Raw genomic sequence first — 14,577 nt, 5'->3', positions numbered from 1 at the left:
AAATTGTAGAAATAGAATAAAAAATTTAGTTTTATATAAATTTTATTTATTTTTTTTGTTTTGTTTGTAAAATAAATTTTTGTGACCTTAGAAGAACATCGGCAGACGCTCATGCTCAAGGAACAAGAAGTGCATCTTCAGATTCAAGTACAGGCTCGGAAAGTTCAAGTGGCTCGGGAATAAGAACAACTGGTGCACCATTCACTGCTGAAGAAATGAAACAGAAATATTTATCGAGAGCACCGCCGACAAATACAACGACAACGATTTCTTCAGGTCCAGGTAGTCTCTCAAGTTCATCCCATAGAGACCCTCCAACAACAACCACATCCTCCACCAGACCCTTTCAGAGTCGTTTTTTAGGCGCAGGTAATATCAACACAGTCTTCTTCAATTCAATTTTAATAAACAAAAAATTAATCCATTTAACCCAAAATACTAATTTTTATTAATATATTCACGCTTATTATTAATAATATTCAATATTGTCATTAACCAAACGATTAATATTATTCAAGGAATCTTTGGGAATTACAACCCACGTCGTAAATGTCGTAATCATTTTTTAAGGTATAGCTGCTGATATAGTCGCCTGGTGTGTTGTCATCGATATTGTTGTTTTTGTTATTGTTTGCACTGGACTTCCCCTTGGCTTGTGACGTATCTGCAAAAATTTATTTCATTTTTTTTTTTAATCATTTCCTGATTTATTTTTATTATTCAGGGTTGCCATAGGGAAAGTAGAATTTGTAAGAGAAATCAGGGGAAAATATCGGGGATTTTTGTTAAAAAGTACTGGAAACAATTAAATTTTTAGAATTACTAAGAAAATTCTGAATTTTGGTGTTAATCATTATAAAAATATTTTTCATTTTCTTCCTTTTTTTGGGACAACTTTTTTTCTTTCTTAAATTCAAAACAGTGGATTTTTTATTGTAAATGTTTTCCTTCCCCTCTTTTTAAAATTATTTTGTATATTTCTTTCGTAAATTCTTCTCCTCAATCCTTTCGTGACATTATTTTCCTAAGAAAGAAAATTTTTTTTTCGCTCACTATATATTTATTTTGTTACAGTAATCGAATATTCCTAATTTGGTAAATATTGGATTTTTAGAATACTTTTCAGTATATTTATCTATAAAATAGTCTAATTCTAATTAATAAAATGCTTGTAAATAAAAAAATTAAATTGCTAAACGCTTATTAATAAATGCCGCAAAATTTTTTAGTCTAAAGTTTGAAGCTTATTTTTTATAAATTTTATATAAATATTAACAATAATACTTTTTGGTATTTATTTATATTTAAATATATTATTTATTTTTAATTCATTTAATTCTAATTTTTACATTTTTGATAAAAAATATTTTCTTAAAACTGTTAAAAAAGGACCAATTCTGTTTCTAGAATAAAAGAAATAAAATAAAAAATTTCTTTAGCAAGTGAGGAATTTTTTTTTTTTTTGTAAAAAAATTGAAAAAAAAGTTAATTGGTAAATTTTTTTGTGAATAGGTAATCGTGCGGCACCACCGCCTCCTCAGGTGACACCAACGCCAGCCAGGGAAGAGCCGAAGAAGAAGGAAGAAGTGGAGGAAGACGAGGATGAAACGAGCAGTTCATCCGAAGAGACGGAAACTGAAACCGAAGAGGAATCGGAGACCGAGACTCGAACAACGACCACTGCACCGGCCGCGACACAAGATCGACAGAGAAATGAATCTGCCATGGCTCGAACAGATATTGGCCCTCTTCTTGCACGCAGTGCTGAGGCACGTCGTGGCAGCAAGGAGGACTCACCTTCATCCAGGTGAAATTATCATTTTTATTAATTATAATTTTATTTTTTAATAATAGTTTTTTTTAATTTTTTCTTTTTCATTGTTTCTTTCAATAATTTTTATTCATTATCATTTTTATTATTGTATTTTTTTTATTATTGAACTTTTATTATTTTTAAGAACAATTTTATAATGAATTTTTAAAATTAAATTTCTACAGAATTTACATTAAATTGGTACAAAATAAAATAAAAGTATAAAATAAAATAAATAATAGAATAAAATAAAAGTATAAAATAAAATTGCTGTAAATTTAAATTAGTAAAAATTAAAATATTTTACAAAACACTAATTTTAATAATTAATATTTAGATAATAAATATTTACGAAAATAATTTAATTTCAGTATAAATTTAGTAAATTTTTTGTTACTTTCAAAATTAATCAGATTTTTCAACACTTTTTTTAACATTAATTTATGACTCGGAAAATAAATTCTCATTATTTTGCAATAATAAAAATAAATTTGAGCGATACTTTATTATTTAATAATTTAAAAAAAAACAATTCCCATTTGTTGGAAATTATTTGTTTTAATTAATTTTTATTTCTTAATTTATTTCTAATTCTCATGTTATTATTAATTTATTATTTTGCAATAATAGAAATAAATCAGGAAATGATTTTAAAAAAATGAAATAAATTTTTGCAGATACGTCTCGCCGAGGGGAAGTCCAGCGCAGACAATATCAACAACAACAACACCAACAACAACATCGATGACAACACCAGGCGGCTATACCAGCAGGTTCGTAAAAAACGATCACGACATTCACGACTTGGGTTCTAATTCCAATAATTCCCTGAATGATGATAATAATCGTTTGATTAATGACAATATTGAAGACGAAAAATCCTCGTCAAATTATTCCGAGGAATCGAAAATCACTCGGTTCGCGAATTTAACGAATTCATCTAAAAGCAAGTCGGACGGTAATTCATTAATAAAACAAGACGTTACTTTAACTTTGACAGAAATTACAAAAAAATTACTACCAAATGAAAATAATAATCCTTTTTCCCCACAAGAGGAAAATATTTCCCAAATGTCTAGTGGCGAAAAAAATAATTTCATAATCGACACTAATAAAAAATTGATTACTGACGAGAATGTCATTTGGAATAATGATCAGAATGTCTTCTTGTCTAGTCGTGACTCCGAGGATGATGGAGGCCAGAGGAACGTTGTTGACAACTTGAGAATTCATGGAAATTCTTTGGCAAATGATGATGTTCAATGCGAGAAAAATGGAAAAATCAATAGCCATTCCAATAATGAGAATAAATTTTCCAATGATGATGATTGTCGAGAGTTAGTCGATTTAAATACACAAGGGACCAAGGCAGAGAGAAATATTTTCGAACGAGAAATTCTCGGACCGATTATTGAGAGTAGAAACGAGACCGATGAGGAAGAAACTGAAGATGATGATGACTCGGAAGAAAATAAAGAATGCGACAAGGATGAAAAAATTCCCAGTAAAATTAACGAAAATTCCGATAAATATAAAGTAGAAAAAACCAATGGCATATATGCAAATGGAACTTTAAAATCTAACGAAACACAATCTGATAAAGGAATAATTTCTAACGGAATACCAAAAATTTTGATAAATCAATTCAGTTCTGAATCAGAAGATTTGGAGAATCAAAATTCAAAAATTGAAAATACTCCCCAAAGTAAAGAAAATGGCACTATAAATAATAATGGATGGATCGAGAACGATAATCAAAAAAATTCCCCACCAAGTATTTCGAATTTATGCGAAAATTCAAGTAGTGAAAAAAATTTACTATCGAACAACGAGGAAATCGATGAGAATGTAAATTCGGAGAAATTCAGAATTTATCGTCATGGTAGCATTGGAAAAAATGGTTGGATGACTTCCTCCGATGAATCCGAGAGTGAAACTGAAGCGCCTGATTCGACGACGCTACCGCTAGACGGCGCTAACGATGACAATGAAGAGATGAACAATAATGAAAAAGAAGACGATGAAAATTCATTGGAATTCAACGATGAAGAGGGAAAAACGCTTCCCAACGAGATTGATAAGGAGGAAATGAATTGTGAACGAAATGGAAATGAGAGTGAAACGAAGAAACTTTATTCGAGCCCTGATAATGAGAAAAAGGATACAACTGAGAGAGACGTGAGTGTACCGATGCAAATGGTAACCACTGTTCTCTGTGTTTCCGTACTGTGTTGCAGCGTTTTAATTAATCTGTTCCTGTGACTTTAAAAACAAAAAAATAAAAAAAAAACAGTCGAAGGTGGCGATTCTAAGAATCAGATAAAGACCGAAACGAAACATTCCCTTTGCTGCTGTATCGAAACAGAAGAAAAAAAATTTACCTTTTGTCCACTAATCAAATTATCAAAATTTCTCTAACTCAGTTTAATAAGAATTAAAAAGAAATTAATTTTTATAACCAAAAAAAATTAATTTTTTAATCATTTTTATATATCAGAAAGCAACAAACGCTAACAATTTATTTCTAGATAAAAATAATTTTCTTTCTTTCAAATACTTTAAATTAAAAATGTTTGCTAAATGAGAATAACTAAAATTATATCTGTAATTTCTCATCTTTAATTTTTTATCTTATTTAAGTAAAATAATCGTTTCGTTATTTTTACTAAACTCAAATTTCTATTCTTGTTTTAAGAATATTGAATTAAAATTTCTTGTTTATCAAACAATTTTTTTTTTTTGTTTATCAGACAATTCTTTTGTTTATTAAAAAAAATCTTCATTTTTCGTTTTGATAATTGAAAAAAATGTTTTAAACAAAAATTCCACTAGTCCAAAAAATATTCTCTCTTAAATTCAAAAATTTTGTCAGAAAAAAATTACTCTTTTCAAAATGAAAAAGTGATGCAAAAAAAGACTGAAGACTAAAAAAAGAAATTAAAACCATATAATCAATTTTAAATATGACTGAAAAATTCTGTAACTGACTGAAAGAATTCCGTCCGACTATATTTAATATTATAAAAAAAATGCCGAATATTTACTAAAATTGTTTCATGTGAAAAAATGGTCTTTCTCCGATTCTCACACCTTCACTAAAATTAACACCAATTGAAAGAAAATTAAAAAAAAAATATAACACCAATAAATAGCTGTTAATGCATATAATATTAACGAATGGAAAGACCAGAAAAAAAGAATGATTTTCAATTAGAATATTGCAAAAGAGAAAAAAGGAAAAATTTCTAATTTGATAAACATCGAAATATAATTATTATAATTATCAGAAAATCGATGTAAAATATTTAGTTAATTTGTCGTGAAGCTCTTGTATTTACTCAATATGCTCGATCTATGCATTTTTTTCTTTTTGCGTATTGTGATATAATAATTATTATTGAAGACGTGTTTTTAACCGATTCCTGTATGCAAATGTACTTTCCAGTTTCGTTTTCTTTTTTTTTTTTAATTGTTAATTGTTGCTCAATATTTAGCTTTTTAGCTTTCGTTTTTATTACTTCTTTGTTATTATTTTTTATTGATGGAACTTAAGTCAAATTATTTTAATTACAAATTTCTGATTTTTTCTTTTCAAAAAATTTCTATTTTCTTCAAATTAAATTTTTATTTATTTCTATCTTACAAATTAATTTTTATTCGTTTATGTTATTTAATTTTTATTTATTTCTATTTTTCAGATTAATTTCCGATTAGTATATATTTTTCTTTTTGGAATACATTTTTTATTTAATTACTATTTAAAAAAAAAAATAAAATAAATTTAAATATTAAAAATAAATCATTTTTGAATTTATTTCTTTTCGGAATTAATTTTAATTAATTAATTCTTTAATTACTATTTTTGAATTAAAAATTGACGATTGAGTTGAAAATAAATTTTTGAATTAATTTTTATTTAATTAATTCTTTAATTATTATTTTTTAATTAAAAATTGACGATTGAGTTAAAAATAAATTTTTGAATTAATTTCTTTTCGAAATGAATTTTAATTAATTAATTCTTTAATTACTGTTTTTGAATTAAAAATTGACGATGTTTGAGTTAATTTCTTTTTGGATTTAATTTTTATTTAATTAATATTTACCAGTTAAATTGAAAATGAAAATAATTTAAATTTGAGTTTTAATTATTTTTTCCCGATTGAAGAAAATTTAAATTGAGAGAAAATTCTTTCCAGTTATTCATAATTAAAATAATTTGAAATCGATATAAAAGTGTTTGATTTGAATTCGAAAAAAGAATTGACCGAAAGAAAGAGAAAAAGGTGAAAAAAAAGAGAATTAGAGTCATGAAAGTCGTACGTGAAAAAAAAATCGTACGTACATGATAATTTTTTAATATTCGAAAATATTCGCTATTTTAAAATTATCACGAGGATACGATAAACGAATCTTAAAATAAGTGTTTTTTTACTCTCTTGATTATTTTTTTTTTTTGGTTTTTTTTTTGTTTAAGCGAAAAAATATACGCTTTTGCATCAGTTTTGTGAGTGTGGTAAATAAACTGCATTTTTGTGATAACTCGCATTTTTTATTTACCTGTCAAAGAAAAACCGTCCTAGTATTTTTTTTCTGCATTCCGCTTGTGATTTTTTTTTTGGTATAAAATTTGTGATCCTTGTTTATCATCAGAAATTTCAAATTTATTACAGAATTTTTTAATTGTTTAGTTTTTTCATTAACTAATTTTATCATTTGACTAGATGGAAAGTAAAAGATACTACGATTTCATGAAATTCTATTTTTCTGTCCTTCGTTTTTTTCCTTTTGGTCTTCTTTGGTATTTTTTGATTTGACGAATTTTCATCATCTTTTTCACGAATTTCGAAAAAATTAAACATTCTGCTTGGATTTTAATCGAAGTTTCTTATAAATTTTGAGAGAAAATATTTGATTGCAAAATCACATTTATTAAATTAGCATTTAGCAAATAGCAATTAGCAATTAGCAATTAGCAATTATTAATTATTAATTATTAATTAGCAAATAAACTAATAATTAATAAATATTTATCAATTTCATAAAAATTATTTCGTAATATTGTTTCATTATTAATGTTATTAATTAATTTTTCATTAATTAATTTTAGCTTAATTTATTTTTCAATATTCACAATAAATTAACAAGCAGAAAATATTGAGAATTTTTATTTTTTTGGAGAAAATAAAAAAAAAACAATTTTCTATAGAAAAATCTTTTTTTTTCTCTCTTTTTTTTTCTTTTTGTTAAAAAATATTTGCAGATTCCTGAACAAGAGCAGAAGTCAGGCAGCAATGGCACCGACGAGAGAGAGGGACAGGGAGCCAGTGGACACGGAGCCCATCGAGCCATTGTCGCCGAGATCGAGGTACGCCGCCCTGAAGGAGAGACGACAAAGATTGGCGAGATCGAGGAGCTCGCACAATTTCGGTGGCGAGGAATTGGAAATCGACGAGGATCCACCGTCCCCGACGACACAATCGCCGAATGCATATCTGGCAGCGAAATACGGAGCCGGCTCGGAATTGGCAAGAAGTCGGAGCACTCACGCTCTAAAGTCCCGCGAACCAAGTCCGGATCGAGATCGCGGAGGCGCCGAAAAAGACGGCGCTGCCCTTAGCTCATGGGCGCGTTATCTCAAAAATAAATACGGAAATCGAAGCACCAAGGATAAGGAGCCACCGACCACCACCTCGATACCCTCATCTAGGTAGGCTTTGAGAAAATTTTAATTTAAAAAAAAAACAATGAAAATTGTCGTGAATTTTAATTTATTGTCGGAATTATTTTTAAAATTATCTCTATTCGTCTTGGATAAATTATTTCTATCCGGTTTTTAAAAAAGAATTATTGGATAAATTATTTCTTTCCGGTTTGGCAAAAAGAAAAATTATTTACATCCCTTTTGGATAAAATTATTTTGATTCACATCCGTCTTGAATAAATTATTTCTATCCGGTTTTTGCAAAAAAATATTATTTACATCCATTTTGAATAAATTGTTAAATTCATTGTTCGTTTTGGAAAAATTATTAAATTAAATTTTTTTTTTTGAAGATTTTTTTTACATTTTCTTCGAAAAATTTACAATCATTTTCGTAAAAATTATTTATATAATCGAATTGAATAAATTAGTATATTTCTATCAGTTTTGTAAACAATATTTATATTTTCTTTGAAAAAATTATTTGAGTTATTATTAAACTAATTTATTATTTTCTATTAGATTTGAAAAAAAAATTATATTTGGAAAAGTTATTTATATTTTCTTTAAAAAAATTATTATTTTTTTAAAATTATTATTGGCATTACTTATTATTGGCTGTTACTAATTTATTTATTTATTTATTCATTGATTTATTTATTTATTTATATCCCATTCGGTAATATTTTATTTACTAATAATATTTTAAATAATTTCTTATCACTTAGTCAGCAAGAAATTTAAATTGACTCTTTATTTATAGAATTTAATAGTCTTTCTCTTTTTTAGAATATTTGAAAGTTTTTTTCTATTTTTGAAAATTAAATTATGGAAAATTTTATAAATTTACATATATATTTATCTATAGAGAATAAAAAAATGTACACACAAACACACACTATTTGTATAGACACTGCAGAATATTTGGATTTCTTTTTAAAGGATATGAAATAAAAAAAAAGTGCTTCAAATTGCATGGTAATTTACTTCAGAAAATCCCTTGTGAACTGGTTCTCCTTGTAAGGTAATTAACGAGATTGTTTATAGGATTATTTTTAATTACGTTTTCTTTTTTTATCCAACAGAAGTACTTTAAGTGAACAACTTTTTTTCATCCTTGCAAATAATTACATTTTGTTTCAATTTTAATCATTTTGATAATTTGTTATTTTTACTGATTCTTATTAATTATTTTTTTTTTATAAATTAAATTCACAGTTTTTGATTATGTTTACAATTTTAATTTTATTCTTTTCTGTTTTTTATTACAGTTCGATTATTATTTTTTAGTTTTACATGACTTTTACAATTTTTTGTTCTTCTTACAGTTTTGAATTATTTTTACAATTTTTAATATTTTTTGCAATTTTGTATTATTTTCATAATTTTCTACTATTTCGTTAATTTTCTATAATTAAAACAATATTCTATATTATTTTTACAATTTTCAACTATTTTTACAATTTTCTACTATTTTTACAATTTTCTATTATTTTTACAATTTTCTAATTTTTCAACAATTTTCTATTATGTTCATAATTTTCTATTATTTCGAAAATTTTCTACAATATAAATACAACAATATCCCATTATTTTCACAATTTTCTATCATTTTTACATTTTCTTTTTTTTTCGACAGCTTTGTAATTATTATAAAATATTAACGTCGATTTTGTAGTTTTATGACTAATTAAAATAAACAAACATTTTTAAATATTTTTTAAATAAAATTAAAAGTTCAGTCTTTTTTTAAAGTTTTGCTATTATGTATAAATAAAGAGTTTTTAATATCTCGTAAAATCGTTATATTTTATGGAAAATTAAATAAGATTATAAAATTTTTATGTACAAAATATTTCAAAGTAGTAAAAGTGATGTATGGCCAGACAGTCATTAATTTATTTGTCTTCTAATAAAACTATAAATTTCACTTAAATAATTAATATAAATAAAGTAAAAATAAATGTAAGTGAATAATAATATAAAAACATTAATATATTATAATATAAATATTAATTATTATAATTTATGTTAATATTTATAGAAATTAACAATAGAAATTTACATTACCTAATATTAGAAATTTATATTAATATTAACATAAATTTTACTTTTTAAATTATCAATAAAAATTTAGTGATAAATTTTATTTTTACAATTTTTGATAAATAAACAGAGTTTATTTTCTTAATTTATAATGATAGATGTAGTATGAAATTTTAATTTTCGTGAATAATGGAAAAAATTACAAAACGTTCCTCTCACTACTGAAAATATAATAATTTTGAATAAAGAACAAACTTCGAATTTAAACCAACAGGAATAACGTAACTTACATAATAAATCATCTGAAAGGACATCAAGCGAGGATTGTAACGAGGAATTCAAATATTATGTAAGCACATTTTTTTCAATCGTTTCTTAACAACGTATCCCCCTTTTTTTCATTGAAGAAATACAATTTTGTGTATATCTACTTGTTTGTTCGATTTGTTACGTATTCTCATGTTCACCTTTATAAATGTCACAAGGTAAGGAGACAAAGCAAATTTATTTGTAAATTGTAATTTTTTTCCCCAAAGTCCTAAATTACACGATCCAATATTTTTTCTTGTGCTCACATAATATTTGAATAATCCTTGACTGTGATTGTCTCAATAATTATTTATTTTATTCTACATTAAAACAGATATTTGTGAATTAATTTCCACTGAAAAAAAAATTTATTCTCTTTTTGTAAATTTGTATCTAAAATTAACCTGAATTAGTAAAATTTAATAAATAGTAATAATTAACTGATGAAAAAAAGATCGAAAAAATCTTCTCTTATTTTTTTCTTGTTCCAAAAAAAGATTATATTGAAAAATCAAAATTTTTAAAAATCCATTAAAAATTCTATCGAGAATTTTAATTTTTGATTTGATTTCCTGAATATTAATTTTAAAAATCAATAAAACTTCAAATACTTCAAAAAATTTAATAATTTTTCCCAAATTGTAAAATAATGATCGAAATAATTTCCTTGTGAAAAAAGAAGCGAACGTCGTTGTTGAAAAAAAAATGAGTAAAAAGTAAAATTAGTAAAATTTTCCATTGATTTGTATGTAAAAGAAAAATTTTTAAAATTCCGTAGTGCAAGCGCAACCTCTAGAAGGTTGTCACTTGGTCTACCTCTGAGACATCCGGGTCAAACGTCCTTTGAATCTTCTGACGACGACCAAAAAAACCCGTCAGGCTCCCCCACGTCCCCTATAGCAGCTCCCGTTATACCCGCGCCAGCAGGTTCCTCCACTAGGTAAGTGGAATCGAGATCATTTTTTTTCCAAATTTTATTTCCTCTCTTTCTAAAATGTGCAATTAATTTTGCAAAAAAAAATCTCCTCTCTTCAAAAATATCTTCTTCTCAAAAATTATAAATAACATTTCTCTTGATTCTTCTCTGTAAACAAATAATTGGCTCTACAAAAAAAAAACAATTGGCTATTAACAAAAAAAAAATAACAATAACAATAGAAAAATGTAATTTTTCAAGAATTGAAAAATTATTTTATAATTATTTTGTCTCGATAATGACACAGAGGTCAGTACCTGCTGAAGCGGCGGCAGCTGTTCAAATTTGGGATGCGGGGGAGCGAAGCCGGATGCTTTACTTGGCCAAGAGGCCTTGCAGTTGGGCCGGATAATTCCATCGTCGTGGCCGATAGTTCGAATCATCGTGTTCAGGTAAATGGGAACTTTTTCACTTCCCTGGAATTCCAAAAATTCTGTAAACTAAACATTTTTTTAAAAAACATTTTAAACATCAATAAAAAATTAAACTATTAAAAACTAATGAATTAATATATAAAGGCTAATATAAATGTTCAAAGAGTAATATTTAAAAACTAATAAATGTTCAAAGACTACTAATATTTAAAAACTAATAAATATTCAAAAACCAATTAATATTGAGAAGCTAATTAACAATAACAATTAACTATAATAAATAAAACTAATCGATCTAAAATAATTGTTCATTTAAATTTACTTTTATTTTCATTTAAAATTTCCATTTTTTGAATTTTTATTTAACGAAATTATTAATTTTCCTATTTTATCATTTTTTGTTTTTGAACTTCGTATAAACAAAATATTATCATTCAACTTGAATTTTCATCTAATACAATTTTTACTCGGTCAAATTTTTAATTATCGCTTTTTTTAAATTAAAATTCAAGGTTAATTAGAAATTCGCTTTAGAAAAATTCTTTAACGTAAAAATTCGCTTTTTGTCAAAATTACTTCGATTAAATAAAAATTCGATTTTGGTAAAATGAAATTAAATTTAAATAAAAATTCTTTGGTGTAAAAATTTGCTTCTCTTAAAATGAAATTCGATTAAATAAAAATTCTTTGATGTAACATTCTTCCCCTAAATTCAATTATTTTCAAAAATTTTAATAAAATTCTTCAAAGAATTCAATTATCTTGATAAATATTAAAATTCTTTGCAGAAATTCAATTATTTTCAGGAAATTTGATAAAATTCTTTGACAAATTGAATTATTTTAATAAATAACAATATTTATCACAAGAATTGTTTGTTGATAAAATTATTCTTTATGAGAATTTTATTTTAAGAAACATTTAATTATTCAATAAATTATTTATTCTTATATTTAAATAATTGAATTCTCGTAGAATTTTCTAAAAAAAATTGAATTAAAAATGAATTTTAGTTAAAGTTTTAGAAAATAATTGAATATTAAAAGCATCATAGCATGAATTTTTAGAAATAATTGAATTTTGAAACGGTTTCAAATTAAAATCTTTGAAAATTTGAATTTTTCATAATTTTAACTAAAAATTCTGTAGAATTAATTTTTTTTGAAAAAGTTTAATTGAATTTTTTTAAAAATTATTTGAGGTTTTAATTTTCTAATATACCTATATTTAATTGAAGAATTTCCGAATAATCAAAATTTCGTAAATTGAATTATAAACAAATGGATTTGAAAATTCTCAAAGAACTTTTTCAAAAATTATTCAAAATAATTGATTTAAAGAAGAATTTTAGTTAAAAATTCCAGAAAGTAATAATTGAATTGAAATGATGAAAATATTTTTAAAGAATTTATTATTATTTCTTAGTATTATTCTTTGAATTTGAAATTTTTGAAAATCTTAATTACTATAGAAAAATAATAATGATTGAATATTTATTTAAAAAAGGAAGTAATTGAAGTTTTCGAATAATTTTACAATTAAAGAAATTCGTAAAATAAATATAATAGAACATTTTTTTGAGTATCAAATCATTTTTAGAGTGATTTAAAATATTTGTAACGGCCAGGAAAAAAGTCAAAATTTTGTCTAAATATCAGGCAAAAGAAAAATTCATTTTTTCTATCAACCCTGAATTAAATAAAAATTCTTTCTTTTGTGTAAAAATTCAATTTTGTTAAAATGAAATTCGATTAAATTAAAATTCCCAATTTACTTTTGAAAAAAAGAATATTTTGTCACTATAATTTTTTTTGTAATAATAAAATAAATATACCAACGAAAAATTGTTCCCAAAGGTTTTCGACGGAAACGGAAACTTCATGAAGGAGTTTGGAATGTATGGAAGCGGAGAAGGTCAATTTGACTGTTTGGCAGGAGTTGCGGTTAATAGAATCGGTCAATTCATTATTGCCGATCGTTATAATCATCGTATTCAAGTCTTGGATCCATCGGGTCGTTTTCTGCGAGCTTTCGGTTCTCAAGGAACGGCCGACGGACGATTCAATTATCCCTGGGGTATAACCACCGACGCCCTTGGATTTATTTACGTGTGCGACAAGGAAAATCATCGTGTCCAAGTAAGCTTCTTGAAACAAACAAAAAATTTCAAAATTAAAATAATATTAATTGTGAAAAAGAATGAAAAAATAAAACAGAATAGAACAAAATAAAAAAGAATGAAACAAAATAAAAAAAATAGAAAAATATTTAAATATATTAATTATATTAATTACTTGAATTTGGAAATAAATTGATTTTACTAGAAAGTGTAGAATAAATATTTAATTTTCATTACCAGGTTTTCCAATCGGACGGGACGTTTGTCGGGAAATTTGGATCCTGTGGAAGTGGTCGTGGTCAATTGGAACATCCACACTATATTGCAGTGAGCAATACAAATCGAGTGATTGTCAGCGACAGTAATAATCATCGTGTTCAAATATTTGATGTCAATGGACGTGTTTTGACGGCATTTGGATCGGAAGGCTCCGACGAGGGACAATTTAAATTTCCTCGCGGTGTTGCAGTCGACGATCAGGGCTACATTATTGTCGCCGATTCGGGCAATAATCGTATACAAATTTTCACTCCGGAAGGCATTTTCCTCAGGGCTTTTGGCAATTGGGGCAGTGGCGATGGCGAATTCAAGGGACTCGAGGGTGTTGCTGTTACTTCAGCTGGCAATATTGTTGTCTGCGATCGTGAAAATCATCGTGTCCAAGTATTCTGACAGTTTTCTCAAGTCTGAAAATTTTTATTCAATTCGACAAAATAGAGGGAAAGAAAGTGAGAAGAAATTATTCTTCTCTTTTCTTTCCTATTCATTTTTTTCTCTCCTGGTGATGGGCTTTTCTAAAAAAGAAATTTTTTTTATAATTAAATTCAAATATTTTCACTTTGCTTGCCTATTAAAAATTAAATAATTGCAGAAATTTTAAAAAAGCTTTAAAAAGTTTGAACAAATTTTGAAAAAACATTTGAAAAACATTTTTTATATTTCGAATTTTAAGGCGTTAATAAATTTAAAGATCTTTTGATACTTCAGTAGAAAAAATTGAATTTGAAATCAAGAGATTGTATCTATTGTATCGAATTTTTGATAATTAAGTTCCAACGTTTACAAATCAAAATATTTAGAAAAGTGATTTTAGAAAATTATTAAAAATTCATTAAATATTTTTTACTTTACCTTTTAATATTTAACTGTAAAAAATTACCTTTTGATTTCACGTGACGATAAAAATTATTTTCTCACTTTTCTCAGAGAATATTTTTTCTAAATAACGAATCGCAC

At 25.4% G+C, this 14,577-nt stretch overlaps 1 protein-coding gene across 6 annotated transcripts in view; it reads left to right on the top strand.

The window, feature by feature from the left end:
- LOC122501379 (RING finger protein nhl-1) overlaps positions 1 to 14,226 on the top strand; it is a 61,673-nt gene extending 47,447 nt beyond the window's left edge. For 4 of the 6 annotated variants that reach the window (XM_043610777.1, XM_043610778.1, XM_043610779.1 and 1 more), the window contains 8 exons: positions 92 to 369; positions 1,513 to 1,807; positions 2,491 to 2,586; positions 7,077 to 7,523; positions 10,651 to 10,812; positions 11,096 to 11,240; positions 13,079 to 13,360; positions 13,582 to 14,226. In XM_043610777.1, coding sequence (XP_043466712.1) covers positions 92 to 369; positions 1,513 to 1,807; positions 2,491 to 2,586; positions 7,077 to 7,523; positions 10,651 to 10,812; positions 11,096 to 11,240; positions 13,079 to 13,360; positions 13,582 to 14,013 — 2,137 coding nt within the window. In that variant the 3' untranslated portion in view covers positions 14,014 to 14,226. Of the gene's footprint in view, positions 1 to 91; positions 370 to 1,512; positions 1,808 to 2,490; positions 2,587 to 2,988; positions 3,992 to 7,076; positions 7,524 to 10,650; positions 10,813 to 11,095; positions 11,241 to 13,078; positions 13,361 to 13,581 lie in introns of those variants that run through there. The other 2 variants (XM_043610781.1, XR_006301563.1) reach the window with 2 other exon arrangements.
- Positions 14,227 to 14,577: the final 351 nt, after the last annotated feature.

The sequence above is a fragment of the Leptopilina heterotoma genome, unplaced genomic scaffold, assembly GCF_015476425.1.
Source record: "Leptopilina heterotoma isolate Lh14 unplaced genomic scaffold, ASM1547642v1 Lhet_209, whole genome shotgun sequence".
Classification (NCBI taxonomy): domain Eukaryota; kingdom Metazoa; phylum Arthropoda; class Insecta; order Hymenoptera; family Figitidae; genus Leptopilina; species Leptopilina heterotoma.
Note: the sequence above shows the minus strand (reverse complement) of the source record. Positions and strands in the feature narration are given on the sequence as shown.